The following is a 25078-nucleotide window of genomic DNA, read 5'->3' on the forward strand; positions in this document are numbered from 1 at the left end:
TTCACTCAGAGAACCTGTCAATAACACCTTTTTTATAGCATCACATAACTAACAAACTTAAAAACAGACACTTTTGAACTTACATTAGCGTGATAAAAACGAAAGCAAAACACCTTTGGAAAAAAATATATTTGAAGTGTAATTTAATTGTTTAGTTGGTCCTACGTCCCGTTAAATAACACGGACCAGTCACGGGGGATGGGAGATCAAGACGCTTTGTCTTCACTTTTTACGGCTTGTGCGGCACGCTTGTTTGACCGTAGCACTTGAATCTTGCGTCTTTTGCAGCATCTCGCGCGTGACAAAACGTTCTAAAAATGTGCCACTCAAGTTAAAATAAGTTCAACTTTTAAAAGACGAGTCTCGAGAACTTGCACTTGCGTGTATTTTTGTTTTTGTTTTTCAAAGCAAACCTGCTTTCTGTGTGAACCACCAGAAATGGCCAAATAAGAATTTCCATCATTTCTAGACCATATGCAAATACAGCTCAGGGGCGTTGTTAGAACGATTTTACTGGGCACGTGGCCCAGTATTAATCTGCTGTGCCCCAGTAAATCTGAAGTTTTTTTTTCGTCAGTGTATTTAATAGAAATTATATTTCAGGGTAATAGAAATCATCTATTTGCAATGCAGTAATAAAACAATCAACCCTTGTAAAAGCAACGCAGTTTAACCGAAAACAAGCTGACCCGCACGACAGAATGACAATGACAATAACAAATTTAGTGAAAGCCTATTTTGGAGATTTGCAATTTAGAATTCAGAATTCAACTCCAGAATTCAGCACTACATGGCAATGCTTAGAGGTTGGAATAATGGCAGGATGCTCCATTTCTCCACTGCCTTTTACCATGGCAATGCAAGTAATCATTAGGCCCATTAAGATGGGTATAGGAGGAGAGCGTTTGGCTTCTGGGATGCGACTACCACCAATCAGAGCATATATGGATGACAGGACAACCATGACTACAACAGTAGCCTGCACTAATGGGCTATTGGGTAAGTAAGTTAACCGATAATACTGAATGAGCACGAATGCAGTTTAAGCCCTCTAAATCAAGGAGTATTTCAATAGTTAAAGGAAAGGTAGTAGATAAAACATTCTTTATTATTCGTGAGGCAATACCAACAGTTTCTGAGAAGCCAGTGAAGAGTCTTGGGAGATGGTACGATGGGGATCTAAAGGACACAGTTCGAGTGGGAGAAGTTAGATGACTTCAGTGGAAGGGTTAAAGAGCATAAACAGCTGTGCTCTACCAGGCAAACTAAAACTCTGGTGCTTTCAGTTTGGTCTAATGCCGAGGTTGCCGTGACCCACTGACTGTGTACGAGGTTTCTTTGACAACAGTGGATAAGCTGGAAGCGTTAATAAGTTCATTCATCAGGAAATGGTTGGGAGTTCCATGTTGCCTCAGCAGAGTGGGACTTTATAGTAAAGGAATATTGCAGCTGCCAGTCCCTACTTTAACCGAGTTTAAGTGTGCCAAGGTCAGGCTGGAAATGACCTTAGTAGAGTCATGTAACAAATGTGTAAGGGAGGCACCTGTGTTAAAAACTGGTAGAAAGCGGTCAGCAAAGAAATCTGTGGTAGAGGCAAAGGCTACCCTTCAAAATTGGTGATATTGTGGGACAGGTACAGCACTGAAGAGGGGGTTTTGGGCTCAGTTTAGCTCCTCCTAAATGGCACAAGGCAGGCCCAGCTCAAAGGAGGAAGCTGGTAGTCAACAAGGTGTGAAAGCAGGAGGAGAGGATGAGGTGTATAAAGGCCATTTCCCAAGCCAAGCAGGAAGAATGGATGAGATGGGAAAGTGTGGAACAACGCAAGATGGGCTGGCAAGACCTTTGATCAATGGAAGAGAGTAGGATCAGTTTCCTTATCAGCTCAATATATGATGTCCTCCCATCACCACAGAACCTAAACCTGTGGGTAGGAGAGGATCCCTCTTGTCCTTTGTGTTCATCACCTGCCACATTAAGGCACATTTTGAAAGAATGTAAGGTGGCTCTTAGCCGAGGTCGGTTTACTTGGCGTCATGACCAGGTACTGCGATGTTTGGCTTTAGCATTGGAAGGCAAGCGTAGCATGACCAATAATTTGCCACCTGTTGCCACCACATAACACAAACAGATGACAATATTCCTCCGCCCAGGCGAGCAACCACCAAGAAAAGGTATTAAAACCAATTCTCGCCCAGGACAACGGGAAAATGTTAGTCTTTTCCAGTTGTCCTTAAAAATACCATGGTAAACCGATAATAAGATTAAGGTTCGCATTTAATATTTCTCTAATACGGCCAAATCATTCACAAAATCGTACATAAAAGAATGCGCATGCTCAGACCTAAATCGTCTATACCAATAAGATTGCGATATTATAAACCAATTAAACTGGGGGTGGCTAAAAGTGTCGCCCCGCCCCATCGTCCAGACTGCACTCTGAGGTACTACAAGCTGCATGACAAGGCTGCCACAAATCATGTCGCAAGCTCGCAACTGAGTGGGCGTGTCTCAAAGTGGGTGTTGTAAACTCAGCTCTGAAAAAATAGTCTGCAATAGGAGTGCCAATGTAATGTAATAAGTTTTTTTCTTTTCGAACCTCAGTTTTCAGAGTTTCAAAAAAATGTTCACCTTTTCGTACACCAGTTTTCAGATCACCATTTACAAGGTTTCAAATATGAAAAACAAACTATACACTGGGAGAACAGTGACAAATTCGAAACTCTGAAAAAATTCTTGCACAACACCGTAAACATTTTTTTTTATTATTGCACAACACCGTGTTGCACATCTGAAGAAGGAAACCTCAAAAACCAAATTATGTTTGATTTTTTTACATTTTGCAAGCTAGCAAATCTTATTTTCGTAAGATTTTAAGTTTTCGAACACTTCAACCTTTCAGAACTTTATTTTCAGTTTTGAATCATGGCAGGATATTAATCCCTTACATACTCACCTTGCATTACCTTTGCACTACCCTGTTTGAACTTGCCTTTGATTCTTATCTGTGGATTATCCTTTTTTTTTAAGTAATCTTTTGTCTTCCCTGTTCCCTGTTGTACCTGCCTGTACCTGCATCAGAAAATGACTTGCTATTGGTTAGGTTACTTTATTGGTACCTGTAGTAGGTAAACAAGTTTTACAGTCATCTAGAGAGGCAGGACATCCTTAAAATTTGCTGACCACAACATTGCATGCAACATACAAAACATTAAAACCTATAAAAATGATTTTACCGTTTGTTTAACAGAGTGATTGCCACTGGTACAAAACTGTTTTTAAATCTTGTGGTTTTTTAGCCTCTCTCCAAAGGGGAGATACTGGAATTCCCTATTCAGAGGATGTAGGCGATCAGCTATCTATATATATATTTAAAAATATGTATTTTTTGTTTTTCAGACCAGTTTTTATAGAAGAAAAACTGAAATCTGAGTGAGTAGTGACAAGCGAAGACGAGAGTAAGTATGGTTTAATCTCATATGACCTCTGTTATAGAGATTTTTGAATCAAGCCTAATGAAAGCAGTCTGTCTTGGTCGGAAAATGTTAGCAATGTGTCCATTTCAGGTGTATAATTCGTGCAGCCTTTGAGTCATTAATGTAAAAATCTGTTTATTTCATTGATTTTTGGTAAAGTTGCAAAGCACTTGTCCTAGTTGTCCTGGCATACAATATTTTGCACAATATTTTTTTCCAATCTGGTTTTAGATTACTACATAGCACCGAGTCAGCTCTGTTGAGGGTTACAAATGATATCCTGCTTGCTCTGGATTAAGGCTCTTCTTGTGTTATTCTGGTTTTACTGGACCTGAGTGCTGCATTTGATACCATTGACTACAACATTCTTCTTGAACGACTAGAATATATGGTAAGTATCAAGGGCACCGTATTATTGTAAAATGGTTTGCTTCCTACCTCAAAAAGAGGACTTTTTTCTGTAAATTTAGGAAATTGTTTCTCATCATCTGCGCCTGTTTAGTTTGGTGTGCCCCAGGGATCTGTTTTGGGACCTTTATTGTTTTCCCTCCCTTTATATGCTCCCCTTGGCCCCCATTTTTCCGAAGTACAACATCTCATATCATTGTTATGCAGACGATTCTCAGCTTTACCTTCCAGTAAGGCTCGACGCCACTGCTTCATTCCATGTGTTATTGGAATGTGTAGATGATATCAAGAGGTGGATGACAAATAATTTTCTGCAGCTAAATGAGGTTAAAACCATCTTTCACGCAAAGATTTAGAAGTCGCAATTCATGCATTTATAACATCTCGATTAGACTATTTCAATTCTATTTACTGTGGCCTTCCTCAATCTTCTTTATCTAGATTACAAATTGTTCAAAATGCAGCTGCAAGACTGTTGACTGGGTCTAGAGAAAGGGATCATATTTCTCCTGTTTTGGCATCCCTTCACTCGCTTCCCATTAAGTTTAGAGTTGATTTTAAGATCCTGATGTTTGTTTATAAGGCGTTGTCTGGCTGTGCAGTGTGCACCAAGGTATATTTGTAATCTTATTGTGCCATACTGTCCTGCTAGGGCACTTAGATCTTCAAGTCACTTGCTTTTAAATGTATCACGATGTCGCTAAAAATCAAAGGGTGATCGGCTGGACCCAAGCTTTGGAATGCTCTCCCGTATCATGTGAGGTCTGCTCCATCATTGGAAATTTTTAAATCTACTTTGAAAACAGATTTTTTTTCTTCAGCTTTTGGAAACCTGTAATTTGTTGTTTGTTGTCTTTATTTTATTTTATTTTTTATCTATGCACTGTGTACAGCACTTTGGAACAATTGTTATTGTGTTAAAAGTGCTTTATAAATAAAGGTTGTTGTTGTTGTTGTTCTGCACATGTTTTTCCATAATTTATATTTTTTCAGAAAATTGCATTGTGATGGTTATTTATTTAGTTAGCTATGTAATATTCATAGTGTATTTTTCATTAATACAGGTATAACTGAAATCAAAAAAATATATAAATATAGCTCTGTCATAGCATTTCACTGATCTTTGTTGTAGTCTGTTTTGTTCAAGAGATTATATATGCTGCTGTACTTTTTAATGTACTCTTATGTATTTATTTTGCAATGTACACAAGATAGTATATTAAAATGTTCTTGATTTCAAAGTCTGTGTATGTCTTAACATTTCGATTTAATTATTTGTGCATTTTTAATATACCATTTTGAATACTGAATAAAACAGTTTACTAATCTATTAATGTAATGCTAATACATTTTAATGAGATGAAATGCTATTTAAATATAGCCTACATTAAAATGAAGCTTCACATCGTAACTAGAAAAAAAATAAGTATATTTTAAATGATCTGTAAAGAAATACACTTAAATGTACTTGGAAGTGGTTCCTTTTTCGCAATTGGCGACAATAAAGTTTCAGGAAACAGTCGAGACTAGCTAGTCTACTTGATTTCTTCCCGTTCAAAGATGCATAGCTATTCAGTAAGTTAAGCTGCGACTTGTCCGAGTTTTGTGTGATTGTGAAATAAATCACAATTTCACAATAATGTGAAAAGTTTGGCGCTCGCGCATTAAAATCCACTCGAATGTTACAAAATTGTTATGAAAATAATGTGATAGAAACTGTCTCAAAAGAACTGTAAAGAAGAGAGGAATGTCGTGTCTGAAAAGCTGTGTCCTTGCCCTGCCCTCAGCGCGATGCCACTGTCTGACAGGTCCTGAAAAATTGAGCTAGTTGATATGGTGCTCCCAAATGTGTGGAAACATTTAGTTTAGCTACTTACATCTTATCTCGCAGACTTGCACTTTATGACCGTGGCACTAATGATGCGTCGAGTTGAGCTGGAAGTCGTGCTCAGCAGCTTCTGTCAACATAAGCCCGTTCTGGGTGATACATCCACACCCCCTCCATCCCCCCGGCGGTACTGGGCAGGGCCGCAATAATGCACGAGCTTACCTGGGCTGGGAGGAGGGCCCACGGTGATGACGCAAAAAAGTATAGCCTAACCACATTTTATAAAGAGTAAACTATTCCTTTAAAATTATGCTGTATTAAATGCAAGTGACTTATTCCAGAATTTCAAGAAAAGAATGAAAACTAAAAATCCAGTAAAAAAAAAAAAAAATACCTAATGGTTTTTGAGTCTGGTTTTGTATGTGACTAGAGTAGGCTATAGCACATCTGATCTTCTCTGGAATCTGGGTCCAGCTGTGGCAGGCATAATAATGGCTATAAAAGCAGACTCATTGGGCTCATTATTTGGCTCATTGGGAGCATGCACAGGTTGAACAGGAGTGGCGCAAGAATTGAGCCTTGAGGGACTCCGCATGCCATGGATGTCCACTCAGACTTATGGTCTCCTATACTCACATAATAACCTCTCCCTTCAGAATGACCTGAACCATTTTAGGACTGACCCAGAAACCCCCACAGTTTTCCAGTCTGTCAAGAAGTACTGGAAATCTGGCTTGTGGGGATTGGTAGACTCTCTACAGTAGCAAAAAGAGTGTGCGTGTGTTGTTTAAGTTGCTGTTTCTACTATTCGAGAAGAAAGTCTGTCTAGCTTTGCCTAAAGCATGGATGCTGTCTTTGTAGATTTTATAATAGACTAAAGTTTTGTCTTCTGCCACAAGGCCTCTGCTCTTCTGCATTGTCTTTTCATATTTTGCACTGCTGTTGAGTTTCTCCAAGGTGCTTTTTGTCTGCCACTCTTCTTCCTGAGTTTCACTGGAAAAATATTATCAATTACACTTTTAACTTTTGAGTTAAAAAAACAAGAAGAAAATCACCAGTCAGCAGATATGCTTGGTATATAGCCTTCATAAATAGTATACTAGTGTTCTCATTCAAGCATCTCTTCTTGACAGACACAGATCTAGATTCAATGGCAGGAGAGATTAGTATATCAAAGAGGGCAGGAGAGATCAGTATATCAAAGAACCCTTACTGATAAGTAAATCTAAAGTGTGTCCACGATTGTGTGTGGGACCATGTACATGCTGAGTCAGATCAAAAGTTAAAAACAGTTTTGATTTCTTTTGCCATATTGGTTTCTGCATTATCTATGTGAATGTTAAAATCTCCAGCAGTCAAACTCTGAGGAAATTGTTGATAACAGTTTTTTAAAGTTGGAGGCCTATAAATAATGACAAGTAAATGCGTAGAGCACCTTTTAACACAATACCCAGATATTCGAAAGATGGGTAATTCCCAAATGATATTTGCTTACATTGATTAATTATGCAGGGGAGGGTTAAAATAAAATACCTTTTTGTCAGTATAAGACTACGGTGATATAATATATATGCATAAATATTCTGAAAAAATTAGATGCTGTTTATCATGCTGCATTACGATTTGTGACTGGTTCAAGTAGGCGTACACATCATTGTAACTTAGAAATTGACAAACTGGACTTCACTGAACTTGAAGAGGAAATATCATATGTTAATCTTTATTTTAAAAGCTTTACGGGGTAAATTACCATTGTATATATCTAGTTTATTGACTTGTACTAGTAATTATAATACTGGCTCAACAGCTAAACTTCCACATTTCCATACAGAGTTAGGCAGATCAGCCTTTTCTAATTATGCTCCTTATGTATGGAATGAACTACAGGGTATATCAATTATGAAATGTCATCTTTAGCTTCATTTAAAACCCTTTTAAAGTCTGTTTTTATTGAACGGTGTAAATGTTTTAACAGTTGATTAGGATTAATTTTGCCTTTCAGATATGTGATATTTTTTTTTTTTTTTTTTACGTTGTGTCTTATTACTTTGTATTCTTGTTTGTGCTGCCTATCTTGACCAGGACTCCCTGGTAGAAGAGATATTGTATCTCAATGGGACCTTCCTGGTAAAATAAAATAAATAGTAAAATAAATGATAATTCTCAGAAGCCTTTTGCTCTCTCGAAGGGTTGCCCAGACTTTCTGGCATTCACCTTACAGAAGAAAGAATGTAAAAAAAAAAAAAAATTTTTAAAAAAATGTTCAATCATTTACAACAAAAAATGAAAGGTGTACTACCTTTACAAAAAAAAAAAAATTTTAATTTTTTTTTTTACATTCTTTTTTCTCGATCTTCATTATTTTATGTGCAGGGGAAAACAACTAAAGTACACCTGTGGTCAGCCACAGTCTTACTTTAGGTGTGTTTGGCTTCTCATAGTTTTGTAGTATTCTCTAGAAGGACCCAGGAGGGGCAGGTGGGTGAAGCCGGCAGCCTGAGGGGGAACTTGAGTGGGACCAGCAGAACAGGAAACTCAAAGTTGGACCATCCAAACAGGCAGATCAGACTCAAGCACGACAGGAATCGGGGTGAAAAATGTCTGGCCAGCCTTCAGTATGGGAACAAGGGTCATGGTGGAACAGTTCAGGGTTTAAGTTCCAGGGTTGCAGAGCCATGCACATAGCTATACAGAGCGCGAGAAGGCTACTGAATTGAGCTCTTTTGAGTCCGATTGGACAAATACACACAACATTATGTCTATGGCCGTTTTGGAGAGTACTCACGTAAACAGTCAGTTATGGCTTTACATATGGGATGTACATCAGTGCAATTGGATCCATACATTCGTTCAGTCTAAAAGTGACAGCTGTGCAATAAAGTAAATTAAGGGTCATCTGTGTTCTTTAAGTTGCTGCCCACTATGAAATTACTCTGCCTTCAATCTCATTAAATTATTTCTGATTTAGCCATGTGCATCACGTCTTTATCAAAAGGTATTATACCTATCTTTTAACGGTTTGTATATTCAGCAAAAACATACTTTTCTTTATGCACATGATTTGTCTCATTCTGAATTTGTATTGACTTACACATGTAAACTTATTAAGGTAAATAAAGTTATGGTAAATTTTATACTTAACCATCATGGCAAAGGTCCAGTCACATGTTCACATTTACAATAGACTTTATTTGCATTGGATGTCCAAATTTATTGTGCCAGTTGGATATTTATTCTCTGTTAATCGGTTTTAGTAGACAGTCACAATTTTAGATTACGCAGGTTAATCCAGAGAAATAAGCAAATATCAATCAAAAGATATCAAAAGATATCAAAAGACAAACAGGTCATTTGAATGATTAATTTAAAAGGGAAGTCATCACATTAAGGTGTATGATGATCGTGTTGTTATCCAAGTCTTGGCCCTTCAAATCAAAAGAAATCTTTATTTCGGGAAGACCAATTATAACTCTGGCAACCCAGGCATTGGGAACTTTCCAGAAAAGTCTTCAACTTCCTTTCGGATTTCATTTATTTTCAATTGGTACTTCTCATTTTGTGCCAGTTCCTCTTTAAACTCCTTCAGAGTTGCTTTAGGATTCATGTTTCTTTGGATCTCCAATGTCAACTCAATGCCTAAGAGCAGATACACAATCAATGTCTGATGTAGGTTAAAAGTTCGTACCATATGCTATGATATTATAGTATTGCTTAAAACAAACTCACCCTGGTGAATAAACTCAGCCACTTTACGGAAATCGTCCTCCAATAATCCACGAGATGTGAGAGCGGGAGCTCCTAAACGAAGGCCGCTTGGGCGCAACGCACTTTTATCACCTTCAAAATGGAGTTTGGGAGAGGAAAAACTGATCAGATTGTTGTAGTAAAATATCCAAAAACATGTCCAAAAAGACTGTAAAAGATTGGGTCAATTGGACAAGTATTATAAATGGAGCATGTTTAAGGCACCTGGGCAGGTGTTCTTGTTGCAGGCAATGGCACAAGCCTCCAGCACTTTCTCTGCTCTTCCTCCATCAGTTCCATTCGAACGTAAATCAACCAAGATGAGATGATTATCTGAGCCGCCTAAATTTAAAATGAAAGATAAAGGGAACAAAGTTGCCAATAGGCTTTATGCACAACTTACTTCCGCATTCTGTAAAACAGATCGCATCGCATCGCTTCTGGTCCAGGTCTTTTGTATGTGCTTCATGAAATTTTTTGCGGTTTTACTCAAGATAACTTAAAAGGAGCGAGCAAAGATTAGCATAACCAATATCCCTCACATGTTCAGATTGATATTTAAACGTTTTATATTTTTCTTCTTCACAGTAACGTTTAGATATTTCAATGGAATTAAATGTCAATAACAAAGTGAACTAGTTAGGTTAGCTGATTACCTTAAAAATCCATAGATATCGTAGTCAGTTCTTACGGCCGTTAACACTTTTTCTCTGACAAGCGGATGCGATGAGACCCGTTTTCCGGTTTGGTCACTTGACGCACGGCATGAAGCCTATTGATGTTCAATCAACCAATGATTTCATTTAGCTATAATTTATATCTAAATCCTTAAGCGTAGTTCACTTTTAAAACAACTTTTGCTGATAATTTACTCACCCACATGTCATCCAATATATCCATGTCTTTCTTTCTTCAGTCGAAAAGAAATTAAGGTTTTTGATGAAAACATTCCAGGATTTTCTCCATAGGGCTTTAAACGACACCAGACGATGAATATCAAGTCTTATCAAGTGATCGCTCATTTAAAAAAAAAAAAAAAGTTTAAGTTTTATAAGCTCAAATTGTCGCCTTGCTCTGTTCTGTGGTGCACGCTTGTGACTCTCCTGTTCGAACTCGTTCATCAAAATGAACAAATTAAAAAAATTTCCAGAGTCAATTCGTTAATTTCGTTCGTTTGAATGAACCAAATGACACGAAAAAAGATTCATTCATTTTGATGAAAGAGTTATTTTGACGAAATTTGTTATTATTATTTTTTTTTAAATGAGAGATCGTTTCGCTTGATAAGACCCTTATTCATCGTCTGGAATCGTTTAAAGCCCTTTGAACAGTTTGCAGTTTGCACTGAAAGTGTCTTTTGGACCTTGAACCGTTTGGTTCCCATTGAAGTCCATTATATGGAGAAAAATCCTGGAATGTTTTCATCAAAAACCTTAATTTCTTTTCGACTGAAGAAAGAATGACATGGACATCTTGGATGACATGGGGGTGAGTAAATTATCAGCAAAAGTTTTATTTAAAGTGAACTACTCCTTTAAGAAACTTACCTGTAACAACTTTGTAGCCCTTTTCCATTAGGGTGGATGCTAAAGCCTTGCAATTTGCCAGAACCTGCAATTGATAGTTCTTGAACTCTGGAGTCAGAGCCTGCTTCAAAGCAACAGCAACCCCTGCACAATACATAAAACAAACAAAATCTGAAATGTAATCAAGAATTTAAAAAATATATATATATATTAATAATTAATTATTAGAAAACGTAATTATTGTCATCAATAAACAATTAAATTAGTTTATATATAATTAGTAAATATTTAAGGTTTAATTTTAACCATATATATATATATATATATATATAATAATTGTAAATTAGAATGTAATAATTGTCTTAGTTTAATTAGTAATTTGAGTGATAACATTAAATTATTATTTAATTTATACAAATGAATACATATTTACTGTTAAATTTAATTAAAAAAAGACTTCAAAATAAAATGTACTGTTTTTAATATATATGTGTGTGAACATAGTTACTACATAGTATAAATTTTGTTAAATTTGGAATTGAAGTCAAGTAATAACTCAGGATGAATCCAGTGCATAATATACCACTACACTAGTCATTGTAAGATTACAGTGTACCAGTACCTACATTCCCTACTGGCAAGCACTGCTATGGCTGTTGATTGAGATACTGGTTGATTGATAACAGGGAGGCCAACAAATGAATGGTTCTTTTTGTCAAGTGGTGTCATCGTGCTGTTTGCAGTGATTGTAATACTTAGAGATAAACACCTGTGCAATGTGCATCTAGCATCAGATAACTATGTATTGACCGTGTTTTCAGCATCTGGTTACTGAACTAAATTAAACGGTAAGCTTAATCATATGTCAATTAATAGATCTTCGATTAATCATAAACATCCCTAGTGTAAATGCAAACTTCTCTAACCTTTAAATAAAAGACATGGAGGGCGTCAGCTCTTACCTGCGATGGCATGGTTGTGAGGGCCACCCTGCAGTCCAGGAAACACAGCCTGGTTAATCAGACTCTCCAGGTTATAAAGGGTCTCCTTTCCTGTCTTTGCATCAACACTACGAACTCCTGAAATGGATTGTATTTGGACCAGTGTTGGGGTAACGCAAGTTATGTAATCAGATCACTTTTTTCCCCAAGTAGTAGAGTAATTTTTTTTAATTTGCAGCACATATCGGAGTTACTTTTTTTAAAAATAAGCAACGCAAGTTACTTTGTTATCCCATTTATTGACTGACATACCCCCATATTGAGAAGGGCCAAGATTTAGTGTGACAGGACTGTTCATTCTGAACTCACCCTTCCTAAAGAAAATGACTCCAGCTCGGCAGCCCCTCAGGGTCTTATGGGTCGTGGTGGTAACAACATCACTGTATTCAAACGGAGATGGAACGACTCCTGCTGCCACTAGACCACTGATGTGAGCCATGTCTGCCAGAAGATACGCTCCATTCTCATCTGCGATCTTCCTCAGCCGACTGTAGTCCAGGTTACGGGAATAGCAGCTGGTTCCTTAACAATGATACACGGAAATGTTAAAGGGATACTCCACTTTTTTTTTTTGGAAATAGGCTCATTTTACAACTTCCCCAGAGTTAAACTGTTGAGTTTCACCGTTTTCAAATGCATTCAGACGATTTTCTGATATTTAGAAGAATATCAGTAATCAGACAGTTTCTGTTCCCATTGACTTCCATAGTAGGAAAAAATATACTATGGAAGTCAATGAGACCAGAAACTGTCTGGTTTCAGACTATATGGCTGTTTTGTGCAACTTATATTGCCAGTCGGCCCCGTCCATTCTGACGGCCTGAAAGGCCAATTTGTCGGTGAAATTCACAGACGTGAACCAATCAGGCTTCAGTATTCAGAGAAAAGTGAGAGATAGTGAGAGAGAGAATATCTCTCATGAAATGCTCGTTCCCGTTATCTCAGGGGACCAAGTGACAGTAACAGGAGCGTTTTCAATTAAGGTTAAAAAGACAATTTTTTTGTCCAACATCTAAAATTATGAATACTTTACATCCTGTAGTTCAGAAATTCCTTAGATTTCCAAAGAAATAAATTATGCTGACCTGCAATGATTAGTCTTGGGTGGAAGAGGCGAGCATTTTCCTCAAGTCTGTTATAATCAATATATCCAGTTTCTGGATTTACCTGGGGAAAAACACTTTACAATAAGGTCCCAATACTTAAATGTTTTAAAATTTGCAATTAGAAATACAGTAAGAGTATTTATTCATATTTCTTACCGTTAGTTAATAAAAATACAGCTGCTCATTGTTAGTTCTCTTCTATTAAAATTGTTTAACAGATACAACTTTTGATTTTATTAATGTCTTAGTAAATTTTGAACTTAACACTAAAGTGTTCACTACAGTGTTGATTATAATCACAAGGTTACCTTATAGGGCATAGACTCAAAGAAAATAGATGTGGCCGAGATTTTCTTCTTGTCAGTCATGAAGCCATGGGTGAGATGGCCGCCATCAGGAAGGTCAAGGCCCATGATCCGCCCATGAGGTTCCACTATGGCTGTGTATACGGCAAAGTTCGCAGGTGACCCTGAGGGAAAAAAAAACCAATATTTTGAACAATGTGCGATTGATTGTTAATGTTTAATTTGTTACATCATCTCTTCCAGCAGCAACAGTCCAGTGACAGAAACAAGCCTACCAGAGTACGGTTGAACATTCACTCCCCATTTATCCGGGTCGAGGCCGTAGACCTTCAGAGCTCTTGCCTGACACAAACGCTCCAATTCATCAACATGCTCTGTGCCTCCATAATATCTTATAACATTAAACAAAATTTGACATTTAACACAAGCACATTTTTCAATATGTAAGTGCTAAGTTTAAATAAAATAATATTAATCTTATTCTCATTTCAAAAAACAACATTAAATTGTAATTAAACAATATATAAAAATGTCATTGCACAAGTCACCTCTGACCAGGATAACCCTCAGAGTACTTGTTGTTCATGCAGGAACCAAGAGCCTCCAAAACAGCTCGACTAGTGAAGTTCTCAGACGCAATGAGCTCTAATCCATACGTCTGCCGCCGCTTCTCCTTTTTTATTATGTCAAATACCTAGTGCAAACAGAAATCGATCAATGCGATAAACAATGACAAGTCGTTTTAGTCAAGCAGAGATGTGCTACAGCTGTCAAGTCACGGGGCAGATAATAGTCTAGGAGACACATTTCACAATATCACTCATGGTACACTGCATGCTTTCAAAATAATATAGTTTTAAGGCTGTTTGTTTGTATAATCATCACACACTTACCTCAGGATCGTTTGTGCTGAGAGGCTCCAGCATCATCTTGTTATGAGATTCCCATGTTTTATTATCATGGCCGTTGAGCTGAGCCATAGTTGATTACCACTAGAAGAAATTATGTTATTGTTACATGTGAGAAGACCATATGCAAAACATACTGTGTAAACTGGGATACATTATTTATAATAAAAGCATTAATGTCCTTGAGTTGAGTTCTTAAACTTTAAAGCAGTTTATTCTTCGTCCAAATGAAAATTAGTTAAAAACTTACTAAAATACTAAAAGTACTAAAATTACTCAAACAATGTGCAATAAGTTAAATGGAAATATACATATTTTTAAAAAATAGACACTGAAAATATATTAATAAATACCATAATAGTAGCTATAGTACTAAAATAACACTGCTCAGCTGTCAATCAAATGATGCAACTGCAGCTGGCAGTGCGGAGCACGCTTATGAAACATGTTTCGTCGCTAACTTTATGCTGAACCATGTCTTGTCGATAACTTTAGGGGTAAAACAAAATTAGATTTGCAACTAGTGTGACAGACAAACCGGAACTACTGCCTTTAGGGTTACATTTTTCCCGCTAAATACATCCTGTAACTGAAATAATACATAGCAAGTGAGTGATGGAAACGTTTAACCTTACTATAATAAAAACTGAAACGATGCGATTCGTGCATATAGCACTAATGTAAGCGTTCTTTATGCACATAGCTGCTAATGTTATCTGCACAACCGAAGAGGTTAACATTAATCGGCCAAGAATGTGAAGCACATGCAAACAGTCACAAGGTTTTGATTTGATCCGCTCAACTATGCTTTACGCTACCTAACGTTACATTCTAAACATATCTAGTATATACAGTGGGAATGTTCTTCCACTTACCTTAACAAATGTGATGAACGCTTCGTTCCGAATTACATTTAGTGAATGTAATATGTTCTTTCTTTTAGGTATCCTCGTGTCAAAGTCCGCGAAATTTGGAGACCAATGATCACGCTGCGGGGCGTGGCTAGTCGATCACGTCATGTCACGCCCACTAAGGACTGGCGTGATAGTATAAAAAGAGCATATTTTCTGCATTGATACTTCTTTGTTCAGACCTTATATTTAACTTCACAAATACTATTTATACCCTGGGCTTTTCTGGAGCTTTGAGAACAAAGGTAAGGGGTTGTGTGCAATATGATAATGTTAAAAATATATAAAATATTTATAAATATCAATAATATGAATACTCTAAAATGAAATTTATAAATGATATCATGTATAATGTAATGATCTAAAAAATAATATAAATGTCAATACATATAACAACCACAAAATGTCAAAAATATAAATGCATTCAGGTACAATGTATGGTGTACAATCTACACCTTTAAAAAAATCAAAACAGTTCCTTGAAGGAATTAAAGAATACTATTAAGATTAACAAAAAAAAATTCACAATATAATAAAAAGTTCTGAAATTTTATTGGTATGATTTTCTTTACATTATTCAAAGGGAATACCATCAGAACATCATTCTAAATTACACCAGGTCCTTTACAACTGAGGACAGATGTCTTTATTCTTACAGTAATCCTTTAAACTGAGATGGCAAAGTCCACACATTTACATGTGGCAAATTCGTTAATATATTAATAAATATGTCTATACTAATATCACTGAGTGAAAGCAAGCATTAAGATTAAGTCACTTTAGTGAAAGCACCAGAGCTTTACACAAAGACATTTTATTTGGACAATAAAATGCCTGCTTTTTGGGTTAATATCCTCTGAAATATTCTTTTTCAATGGAACATTGTGTTATATCATCTTACATAGCATACCACATTATCTTTTGCGTTGTCTTCAAAAATAACATTGTCAATATAATTATATACTGTCCACAAATGCGTTAAAACCGCTAAGAATCCAATGTTCGAATTAATTGAGAGACAATTTATGTAGTCCTTTCGCCGCCGCTGCTGCCGCCATTGTTGCATCTTTTTCTACAACGACAAAGAAGAAAACATTAATTAATCTCTGATTTGCCATGAGACATTTTGCCCCCATTTACATTGCATGGTTTAAGTGACCCAACTTGAGGGTGAGTAATTACTGAAAGAATTTTCTTTTTTGGGTGAACTAACCCTTTAAGAGATGATCTTTAATTGACCTTTAATTATTTCGTATGCGCTTATTGCAAATCGCGCCAATTTTACTTTTTTTCGGTCTAAGCTTTTCTGGGTCAGTATGTCTACATTGGGTTGTTATTATACCAAGTGTAAAGTGTAAATGCAGATATCGGATATGGGTCACTTTGACATAAGATATAAGCTGGGCCCACAGTTGTTCATAAGTAATCTAACCAAATTTCGGCTATCGGATTGGAGGAAATCTTAAAAATGGGTTGTTCAAACAAAAAAAGAAGAAGTTTTTCAAAACTGGATTAGATAACAAAATCCAGTCTTGGTTTTGATCTGGATTAAACCATCAGTTTGTGTTGTTCAAAACCTTTAAGTAAAATAGATGAGGATACCTTTGTTCCAAAAAATGAAGGATTGTGCTGATCCCAGCAGAAGGATGGATTTCAGTAAAAAAAAATTAATAAAACTTTAAAACTGGTAAAAAAAAAAAAAAACCCCATTCATATCATGTAATATATAACCATTTATATTTTTATGTGGATCTTGATTAGTTTAACAGTTCAAGTAAAAACGTATGCTACATGTATTAAGCCTTTCAGTAAAGTAAAACAAAAAATTTTGGTGCAATAAAATAATCCCCAAAACAGCTGTCGATCTAAAAAAACATAATATATTTAACTTTAAATGTGTTTTTAATCGCAGTATATAAACTACATTGGGACAATCATCAGGGAAAATACTTTTGACTGGTTAATCTAACAGCTGTATCCCTTATTGAATATATATTTGTTGGTTTTTTATTGTGGGTCACACAAGGGGCTACGGAAACCCTAAAGGGACATGGTAATGGAAGGAAAAATATGTGATTGGAGGATAAATTAATTTTAATGCTTTTGTGTTCTTTCACAAATGTTTTGCATTCCCACAAGAAACTTTGCATTCACTCTGAAAACTTTTGAGTTCTTTGAGAATGAATGCAAACTTTCTTGGGGCAATGCAAAACTAAATGTATATAAAATATATAATTTTTCTCCCATTTCATATTTTTCTTTACATGAAGGAAATTTAAAATGTTACTGAAGATGTTTGTTTATGTTGTTGTCTTTCTGTTTTTTATAAAAACATTTTAAAGTGACCAACACTGACTCTTCTACCTGTTGCTCTTTACATATCTAGCAGTCTACCACACTGTGAAATGAAAGCCCATGTAATCCAGATTTGGTAATCCGGAAAAGTGTCTAGATCAGAGTGATCCAATCCTATTTTTTATGGTACAAAAGAAGACAGAGTACCTGATCCTGGATAGCAAAACATTGGATTTACAAAACAAGATTATTCTGATCCAGGACCTGCAGTGTAAATGTGGCCTTTCAAAAGTTTACCGTTTGCTGAAGATTTACCTTTACGTTCCTCTTCTTTTTTCCGTGCGGCCTCCTCGCGTTGTTTTCTAATAATTGCGAGTCGAGCGAGGTCGGCTTTAGCTTGATCTGTCTTTCCTGCTAAATGCATTTTCATATACCTCTCCTTGGCCTTTTGCTTTTCAATCTCTTCTCTGAAATATGGAAGAAAAAAAATTAAATCGCTGAAAGGGAACAGATCTAGTAGACTCTATAAAAGTAAATTAAAGGGATACTCCACTTTTTATGGAAATAGGCTCATTTTACAACTCCCTCAGTTATACAGTTGGGTTTTACCATTTTCGAATCCATTCAGCCGTTATTTAGAAGAATATCAGTAACCAGACAGTTTTTGGTCCCATTGTCTTTCATAGTATATATTTTTTCCTACTATGGAAGTCAATGGGACTAGAAACTGTCTGGTTACTTATATCCTTCTAAATATCAGTAAATAGGCTAAATGGATTCGAAAATGGTAAAACTCAACAGTTTAACTATGAGGGGGTTGTAAAATGAGCCTATTTCCAAAAAAAGTGGAGTATCCCTTTAAAGTATATCAAACATTTAGTATAATGTGAGCAGCAAGGACATAAAAAATTATACAAATAAAATGATGACAAATGATGGGAGGGTAACAAGTAGTTGGAGATAAAGATGTTGTCTCTCACCTTTCTCTTCTGGAAAGCTGTTTAGGACCCTCAAGTTCTATCTCTGTGACTTTCTTTGTTTTTTGGGCAACTCGATTAGGATTTTCAATCTCGATCAATCCCTCAATACCCTTCCTTTTCTGTGACAAAAATGGAGACAGTGTTGTTATTGTAGAGTGTCTCGGGGAGATTAAAAAGTGGATGTCTGCGAATTTTCTGTCTCTAAATGAATCTAAAACGGAAGTGATGTTATTTGGTCCTTCTGAGTCTGCAGACTTAACTAAAATAGAATTAGGTACACTATCCCCTTATCTGAAACATCAAGTAAAAAATCTGGGTATAACTTGTGATAGTGCTTTAAGATTTGATAAACAGATCAATCTAGCAGTTAAAACGAGTTTCTTCCAGCTAAGATTAGTTGCTAAAATTAAGCCATTTGTAGCACAGAAAGACCAGGAAAAAATGGTTCATGCGTTAATTTTCTCGAGACTGGACTATGGAAATGCATTGTACCACGGTGTTCAACAAAAAAGTTTACATAGATTACAACTGGTACAAAATGCAGCCGCTAGACTCCTGACAGGCACTCGAAAATTCGAGCATATCACTCCAATATTACAAAAATTACATTGGTTGCCAGTGCCATACAGGATAAATTTTAAAATACTTTTATTTTGTTTCAAAGCATTACACGGTCTTGCCCCTACTTATATAGCGGATCTTATCCAGGTACATAAACCAAAAAGAACCTTGAGGTCAGATCAGCGAATCTCCTGGTGGTACCGCGAACATTCAGGAAACTGAGAGGAGACCGTGCTTTTACAGCAGCTGCCCCCAGGATGTGGAATTGTTTACCCCAATATATCAGGGAATGTTCCTCCATCAATGATTTTAAAGGTCACCTAAAAACGTACTTTTTTGCATTAGCGTTCGACTGCCCATGAGTACGTTGATGAAATAGGTCGATGAGTACGTATTGGTGAAATTGTTTTTTATTGAGAGGTTGTGATGTCCATAGAAAGGCGTAAAATTTAACTGTGATTCACTGATTTTTTTTTTATTTTATTATTTTTTTTTTTTTTTTTTTTTTACTTTCTATTTTCTGTACAGCATGTTATGTACAGTTTTATTCTTTCGTATGTACAGCACTTTGGTCAACTCATGTTGTATTATAATGTGCTTTATAAATAAATTGAACCTTGAACCTTGAACCTATTGTTAACTGAAACTAAAACTATTAAAATGATTTAGTTAATTAAAATATATAAATACTTTAATAAGAAAATAAGGCTGAAAGAGAAATAAAATAAGAATATTAGATATGAAAGAGGTAAATTAAAAAACAAAACAAAATGTAAATTAGAAATGTTGGCTTTGCAACTAACTGAAATAAAATAGGTTTATGTTGAAGTAATAAATTACTAAGACTAAAACTGTAATGAAAATAAATTAAAGCTAAAAAAAACTTCAACTTGAAGTATCGCCAACCAACCTTCATCCATCAGATGACTGTGACTGACTGACATGATTCCACATATATAATTCCTACGTTCTAAACGCAGTGATTGAGTGACTGACTAATCAAAGAGCACTGCTCTGCTTAATTAAACTGAGAGTAGGTCCATTCAAACCAGGGACAAAAACTATAATGATAATTATGACATTTTAATAATCATTCTAGTACTATAAGAATAGGGCAATCCACACCACAACTATGACTATAACAACACAGAGCAACAATATTGTTGGAATCACTTTTTTAACTTTTTTTTTTTTCAGCAGATAAATGAAAGAAACATTGACAGCCAATCAGAATCCACAGACTTTAACAAGCTTAAGCATTTAAAGCGGCAGACGACAAATCTGCAGCACACGCTTACAATAAACAGAACGTTAGAACATACATTAGTGTGGATGGCTGCTAATACAGGCGTTATAGAAGTTGTTCTTGGTGTGAGCGGTCCTTAACAGTGTGCCTGATGTTTGTGACCAGAACTTCCACGGTATTCTCTGATGAATGAATCTGCAGAAGTATCTGGACAAGTAGATGGACAGCTCTGCAGGAACATGGAAGCACCAATTCTGACATTAAATTTACCTGTGACCCCTCATCGTCACTGTCCTCTGAGCCTGATGCTGTCAGTTTGTCCTCACTCTGGTTGTCGTTCACTGCTGCACCTTCTTCTTCATTCTACAATGTCAAAATAAACCATTACCACATAAACAATTCATTTGTTCAGGTAATTTGACTTGCAGATGGCCACTGAATCTGAATGTGGCAGTAGAGATTGGAGCTCTTGAGAATCAATAAACTTTAGTTTTTTATTTTTCTTAACTACTGTTATCTTAAATTGTAAGGAGTGGAGTTTAAACAGACTAAATGATGGAGAAATATGGCGTACGTCACCAGAGAGAAGTATGTCATTGCACTGAAAGTTTAATGACATTTTTGAATAAGAATGACATGGTCAAAAATGACAAGGCCGTAAGTTTATTAGGACACACTTGAATTAATGGGGTTCATTTTCATTTCAAGCTGTTTATAAGCATTCCCTTCTCAAAGAAACTACTCAAAACTGTTCCAGTAGAGGGAGCTGCTGTCCTTGACCGTTTTAAAGGGTTAGTCCACCGGAAAAAATATATATATATATTTCATTAATTACTCACCCTAATGTCAGTTATGTTTTTTGTTGTTGATGAACTTACTGGGGGCTTGAAAGTGGTAGTTGTATAATTGTCAATGGAGGGACAGGTTTCATCAGAAAGATCTTCATTTGTGTAACTAAACTGATCAAAAGTCTTACAGGTTTAGAAACGACATGAGGGTGAGTAGGTAATGACAGAAGTTTCATTTTTTGGGTGAACTATCCCTTTAAGACTATTACTGAAATGTTAATGTTTACTTTAAAAGCTTATTCTTTTGCATATTTGTTTGCATTTCTGTCTTTAGTTGCAATACAACTTACCTTTTTTCGTTCTTTTTCTTCTTTCATTTGAGCATCTATTTCTTCAGGACTTGTGTAGGTTCTCATGCGACCTTTGTGTCCCCCTTTTTTCCCTAAAATAAGCAGCAACATAAAAAAGGGGTTGAGCTGGGGTATATCACTTTCTAAGAGTATTGTTGTCAATTACAAATATCCAGATAAAGCAGAATACTTATTTTAAAAGTACAGAATACAGACTGTATATAATATCAATCATAATGCAGACTATATGAGCAGCACAAGCTCATTACGTTTTCTAAAACTAAATAATCTCTTACCTCCTTTAGGCATGATCAAGGTTAAACTTTACTTGTAATTTAAAAAATAAATCCACTCAAACACACTCCCAGTCCCAACAAAAGCTTGGTACAGTTATTATAGCAGGTTGCCTCACTTCACCACACTCTCACGTATCCAATTCTGTAGGTACAAAATTGCAGTAATTAATTGTACGTGGTTGTGATTGGCTTGGGGCGATACAGTAAATAAAACAAATATAAAATTCCACGATTAAGTAAGTACAGTCACCGATGATCAACCAGCGCGTCCATATTTCTATATTTACGCTCAGGCACACAAGCAGGCACCTAGCCTGACGCAATATACTGGAAGAGAGAATAACATCACAGCTTCACCAAAATACAACCAATGTTGAATATGTGTATACCTCAGGATTTCAACGCAATCCGTTTGAGCAATGAAATGTCAAATAAAATAAGCCTGATAATAATTATAGGTCGTTTTATATGTGTAAGAACAAAGACAGCTCGTTGACGTAACTTTCGTGTAACAAGTCTTTCTATAAGGACCCAACGAGTGACGTAATTTGCCTGGCGACAGTTCCAAATGCATCAACTCGTTGTTGCTGTTTCTAAATAACGCAGACGATAGTATAGTGCCTAAATAATATAATGCCTAAGGTAAAAAGGAGTAGGAAACCACCTCCAGATGGTTGGGAGCTCATAGAGCCAACCCTTGACGAACTGGACCAGAAAATGCGCGAAGGTTGGTTTAGCAAGCTACAATCGATAGCCAAAAAGCTAACAAGTCGATTGTTTATTTGGAACGCTTAATGATCAGAATAGACGTTGGCGTAATAAAACATTAAAATGTATGTATGTCGTTAACAAAACATAAAAAATATTAAGAAGTCACTTTTTAATGTGTTATTGGCTTGATAATATCACGTTTATACATCTATCGCTGTGTTCAGTCTTAACAGATGCTTTACATCCACAGCTGAAACCGAGCCACATGAGGGCAAACGTAAAGTTGAGTCTCTTTGGCCAATCTTCCGACTTCATCACCAACGCAGCCGTTACATCTTTGACCTTTTCTACAAGAGAAAGGCTATCAGTCGAGGTATTGTAACGTTATTTAGATTCTGCGTTGTAGTGTTTGTTTTCTTTCGAGATCTATAAGTTGTTAACTCTTCGTTTCTGTTTTATTCCCAGAGCTTTATGAGTACTGCATCAGAGAGGGCTATGCAGACAAAAACTTGATTGCCAAATGGAAGAAACAAGGTTATGAAAATTTGTGCTGTCTGCGGTGCATTCAGACGCGCGACACAAACTTTGGAACAAATTGCATATGCAGAGTTCCCAAGGGCAAGCTGGAAGTGGTAAGATTCAGAGAGAGCTGTTTTGTGTTCACACACAAGGAATTTACCTTGGTATTGACGCTTCCAGCATACACTTATAAATGTAACAAGACATGACAGAATTTAAGATTAACATATAAAAATAAATAGACACTGATAGGATTAGTCAGAATTAGCATTTACAGTATTGTAAATAATATGAAAAAATGACCGGATTAATATACAAAGATATTGCGCACACCATGGGAGGATTGCACTTAGGCATGTACCATGGGAGGATATGCACTCAGGCATGTGCCTTGGGAGGCATTTAACTGTTTAAGAGGGAAATGGCCTGTGAGAAGAAGCTGTTTCTGTGTCTAGAACGTTTAGTGAATCCATTTTCTCTTCATCAAACACTGGTCCTGTTAGTAATTATGTATGCCAAGGTTTTTAAAATTTCTTTCACTGTCCCTAATTTGCTTTTTGTTGTCTTAGGGTCGTATCATTGAGTGCACTCACTGTGGATGCAGAGGATGTTCTGGATGAGGCAAAGGGGAAACGGCTTACTTACATTTGATTTGTATTTTAAATACACTTAATGGTGTTATTACGATTTTGGTTCTGTTGAAATAATATGATTGTTTATGTATGTTTTGACTTTTTTTTATTAAACTGCTGTATCTTAATCATTTTGGATCAGTGTCCAGTCTCATTCTTTGATTATCAATCATATATATATATTTTATAAATTTTATATTACACGTCAGGGGTGCTTTTCCCGAAAGCATCGTTAGCCAACTATGGTCGGAAGTTGGTCGCAATTTTCATTGAACTCTATTGGTAACGACGGAACTTGCGACCATAGTTGGCTAACGATGCTTTCGGGAAACGCACCCCAGGGTTTCCCAGATTGGGGATTGTGATGGAACTGCATGGGGAGGTTGAGTTTAATGAAACTGTTAAGTAAATTATATTTAAATACTAAATATATATTTTATGGGTTTGCCTGCATGTTATGTTATTATTAACTGACAATAGAGAGCCATGAACTTAATTTTATTTTGTATGATTGTTGTCTTAATCCTATTATTGACCTAACCTATTATCTTAAAATCTCAGGGGGTACTTCACTTAAATATATTAGGTCAAAGAGGTTCAGTTGAGTTGGGGATTCCCTGCCTTGCATGTAAGTATGTGAAACTTCTGTACATTACAATGTGTTTGAAAGACAAAAGCTTTCTGAAGACATATGATTAAATTAATGACTGTGATAATTAGAAGGATATGTTTGTCAGGAGCTGATTAGATATGCAATGTTGAGAAAACTTAAAAGTGAAATGATTTCAGTAAATCATGCTGTGTGGGTCTCGGTTTTCAGTGTTAGGCACTTGATTAGTGGCTGGTCTGTGTGAGCACTTGCACAAACCTGAAAGACATTCTGAATAAACAAGTTATTAAAAAAAGAACTTAAAAAAAAGTAGTAGTAGGGAGATTCAATGAATTGTGAATAACTTACTGTCATTGTGAGGAATAACATGTAATAATTAAATAACATGAACTGTCTGATTATGGGTATTTTAATTGAAACAATATAATCTGATTACAAGTACTACTTTTTTGGAGCTGGAACTCGTATATGAAAATGTTTTTATGAATCGTTTTCCCCCTTCAGATGTGCAATATTGACAGCATGCTCACTCAGCTAACACCTACAGAATGGCAATAAAAATGTCCTTAATATTATTAAAAATATTTACTGATGGTACAAATTCATTTTTCACATCATTTCCTTGCAATTTCATGAGTGTTAGTCCTTTATCTTAAAAATAATGAATAGCAACATTTTCAGAAGTGGATGTGACTAAATTCTTATTGAATTCCTCCTCCGGCTGTGTTCTACGTTTTATTAACTAAAATATTAAATTGAGAAATACATAAATGTATTACTAAAGCTCAGATTCACACATTCAAATTTGAAATCCCCGTACAATTTGTCCAGCCACACCACTGTCAGCACTCTTGTATAATACAATTGGTTGGGGTTGGCA

The 25078-nt window shown here is 36.0% G+C and overlaps 4 protein-coding genes across 6 annotated transcripts in view; 1 reads left to right on the forward strand and 3 right to left on the reverse strand.

Moving 5' to 3' along the window:
• Positions 1 to 5895, reverse strand: part of LOC120490231 (serine hydroxymethyltransferase, cytosolic) — a 32377-nt gene extending 26482 nt beyond the window's left edge. For both annotated transcript variants that reach the window (XM_039687665.2, XM_039687664.2), the window contains exon 1: positions 5759 to 5895. In XM_039687665.2, the coding sequence (XP_039543599.2) occupies positions 5759 to 5760 (2 nt within the window). In that variant the 5' untranslated portion in view covers positions 5761 to 5895. The remainder of the gene's footprint in view (positions 1 to 5758) is intronic.
• A 2982-nt stretch (positions 5896 to 8877) lies between these two features.
• On the reverse strand, positions 8878 to 15313 carry LOC120490232 (serine hydroxymethyltransferase, cytosolic). The gene is made up of 12 exons (XM_039687667.2): positions 15175 to 15313; positions 14285 to 14383; positions 13940 to 14085; positions 13667 to 13782; positions 13395 to 13555; positions 13066 to 13147; positions 12290 to 12502; positions 11942 to 12058; positions 11001 to 11123; positions 9679 to 9795; positions 9436 to 9546; positions 8878 to 9345 (listed from the first exon to the last, which is right to left on the reverse strand). The coding sequence occupies exons 2-12, from the start codon at positions 14369 to 14371 to the stop codon at positions 9173 to 9175; spliced, it is 1446 nt and encodes a 481-aa protein (XP_039543601.2). The 5' UTR covers positions 14372 to 14383; positions 15175 to 15313; the 3' UTR covers positions 8878 to 9172.
• A 427-nt stretch (positions 15314 to 15740) lies between these two features.
• Positions 15741 to 22230, reverse strand: pdap1b (pdgfa associated protein 1b). Of its 2 annotated transcripts, none has more exons than XM_089128727.1 (6): positions 22116 to 22230; positions 21431 to 21522; positions 20563 to 20655; positions 18486 to 18604; positions 17821 to 17972; positions 15741 to 16282 (listed from the first exon to the last, which is right to left on the reverse strand). In XM_089128727.1, the coding sequence occupies exons 2-6, from the start codon at positions 21494 to 21496 to the stop codon at positions 16218 to 16220; spliced, it is 495 nt and encodes a 164-aa protein (XP_088984853.1). In that variant the 5' UTR covers positions 21497 to 21522; positions 22116 to 22230; the 3' UTR covers positions 15741 to 16217. The 2 variants fall into 2 exon arrangements, with proteins under 2 accessions (XP_088984853.1, XP_088984852.1); XM_089128726.1 differs by lacking the exon at positions 22116 to 22230 and adding an exon at positions 21727 to 22007.
• A 19-nt stretch (positions 22231 to 22249) lies between these two features.
• Positions 22250 to 23724, forward strand: bud31 (BUD31 spliceosome associated protein). The gene is made up of 4 exons (XM_039687263.2): positions 22250 to 22453; positions 22688 to 22810; positions 22903 to 23069; positions 23526 to 23724. The coding sequence occupies exons 1-4, from the start codon at positions 22360 to 22362 to the stop codon at positions 23574 to 23576; spliced, it is 435 nt and encodes a 144-aa protein (XP_039543197.1). The 5' UTR covers positions 22250 to 22359; the 3' UTR covers positions 23577 to 23724.
• Positions 23725 to 25078: the final 1354 nt, after the last annotated feature.

The sequence above is a fragment of the Pimephales promelas genome, chromosome 3 (genome assembly GCF_988280905.1).
Source record: "Pimephales promelas chromosome 3, fPimPro1.hap1.1, whole genome shotgun sequence".
Lineage (NCBI taxonomy): Eukaryota > Metazoa > Chordata > Actinopteri > Cypriniformes > Leuciscidae > Pimephales > Pimephales promelas.

Excerpts from the sequence above, each read along its gene's own strand:
- LOC120490232 (XM_039687667.2), bottom strand. The coding sequence starts at position 14,371 with ATGGCTCAGCTCAACGGCCATGATAATAAAACATGGGAATCTCATAAC. Across the intron at positions 13,556-13,666 it reads GAATGTTCAACCGTACTCTG|GGTCACCTGCGAACTTTGCC; the intron begins GTAGGCTTGTTT and ends TTTTTCCCTCAG. Across the intron at positions 9,346-9,435 it reads GGCTGAGTTTATTCACCAGG|GCATTGAGTTGACATTGGAG; the intron begins GTGAGTTTGTTT and ends ATCTGCTCTTAG.
- pdap1b (XM_089128726.1), bottom strand. Across the intron at positions 20,656-21,430 it reads AAGAAAAAGAACGAAAAAAG|AATGAAGAAGAAGGTGCAGC; the intron begins GTAAGTTGTATT and ends TTGACATTGTAG. Across the intron at positions 18,605-20,562 it reads GTGACGATGAGGGGTCACAG|AAAAGGAAGGGTATTGAGGG; the intron begins GTAAATTTAATG and ends TTTTTGTCACAG.
- bud31 (XM_039687263.2), top strand. The coding sequence starts at position 22,360 with ATGCCTAAGGTAAAAAGGAGTAGGAAACCACCTCCAGATGGTTGGGAG. Across the intron at positions 22,454-22,687 it reads GGACCAGAAAATGCGCGAAG|CTGAAACCGAGCCACATGAG; the intron begins GTTGGTTTAGCA and ends TTACATCCACAG. Across the intron at positions 22,811-22,902 it reads GAGAAAGGCTATCAGTCGAG|AGCTTTATGAGTACTGCATC; the intron begins GTATTGTAACGT and ends TTTTATTCCCAG.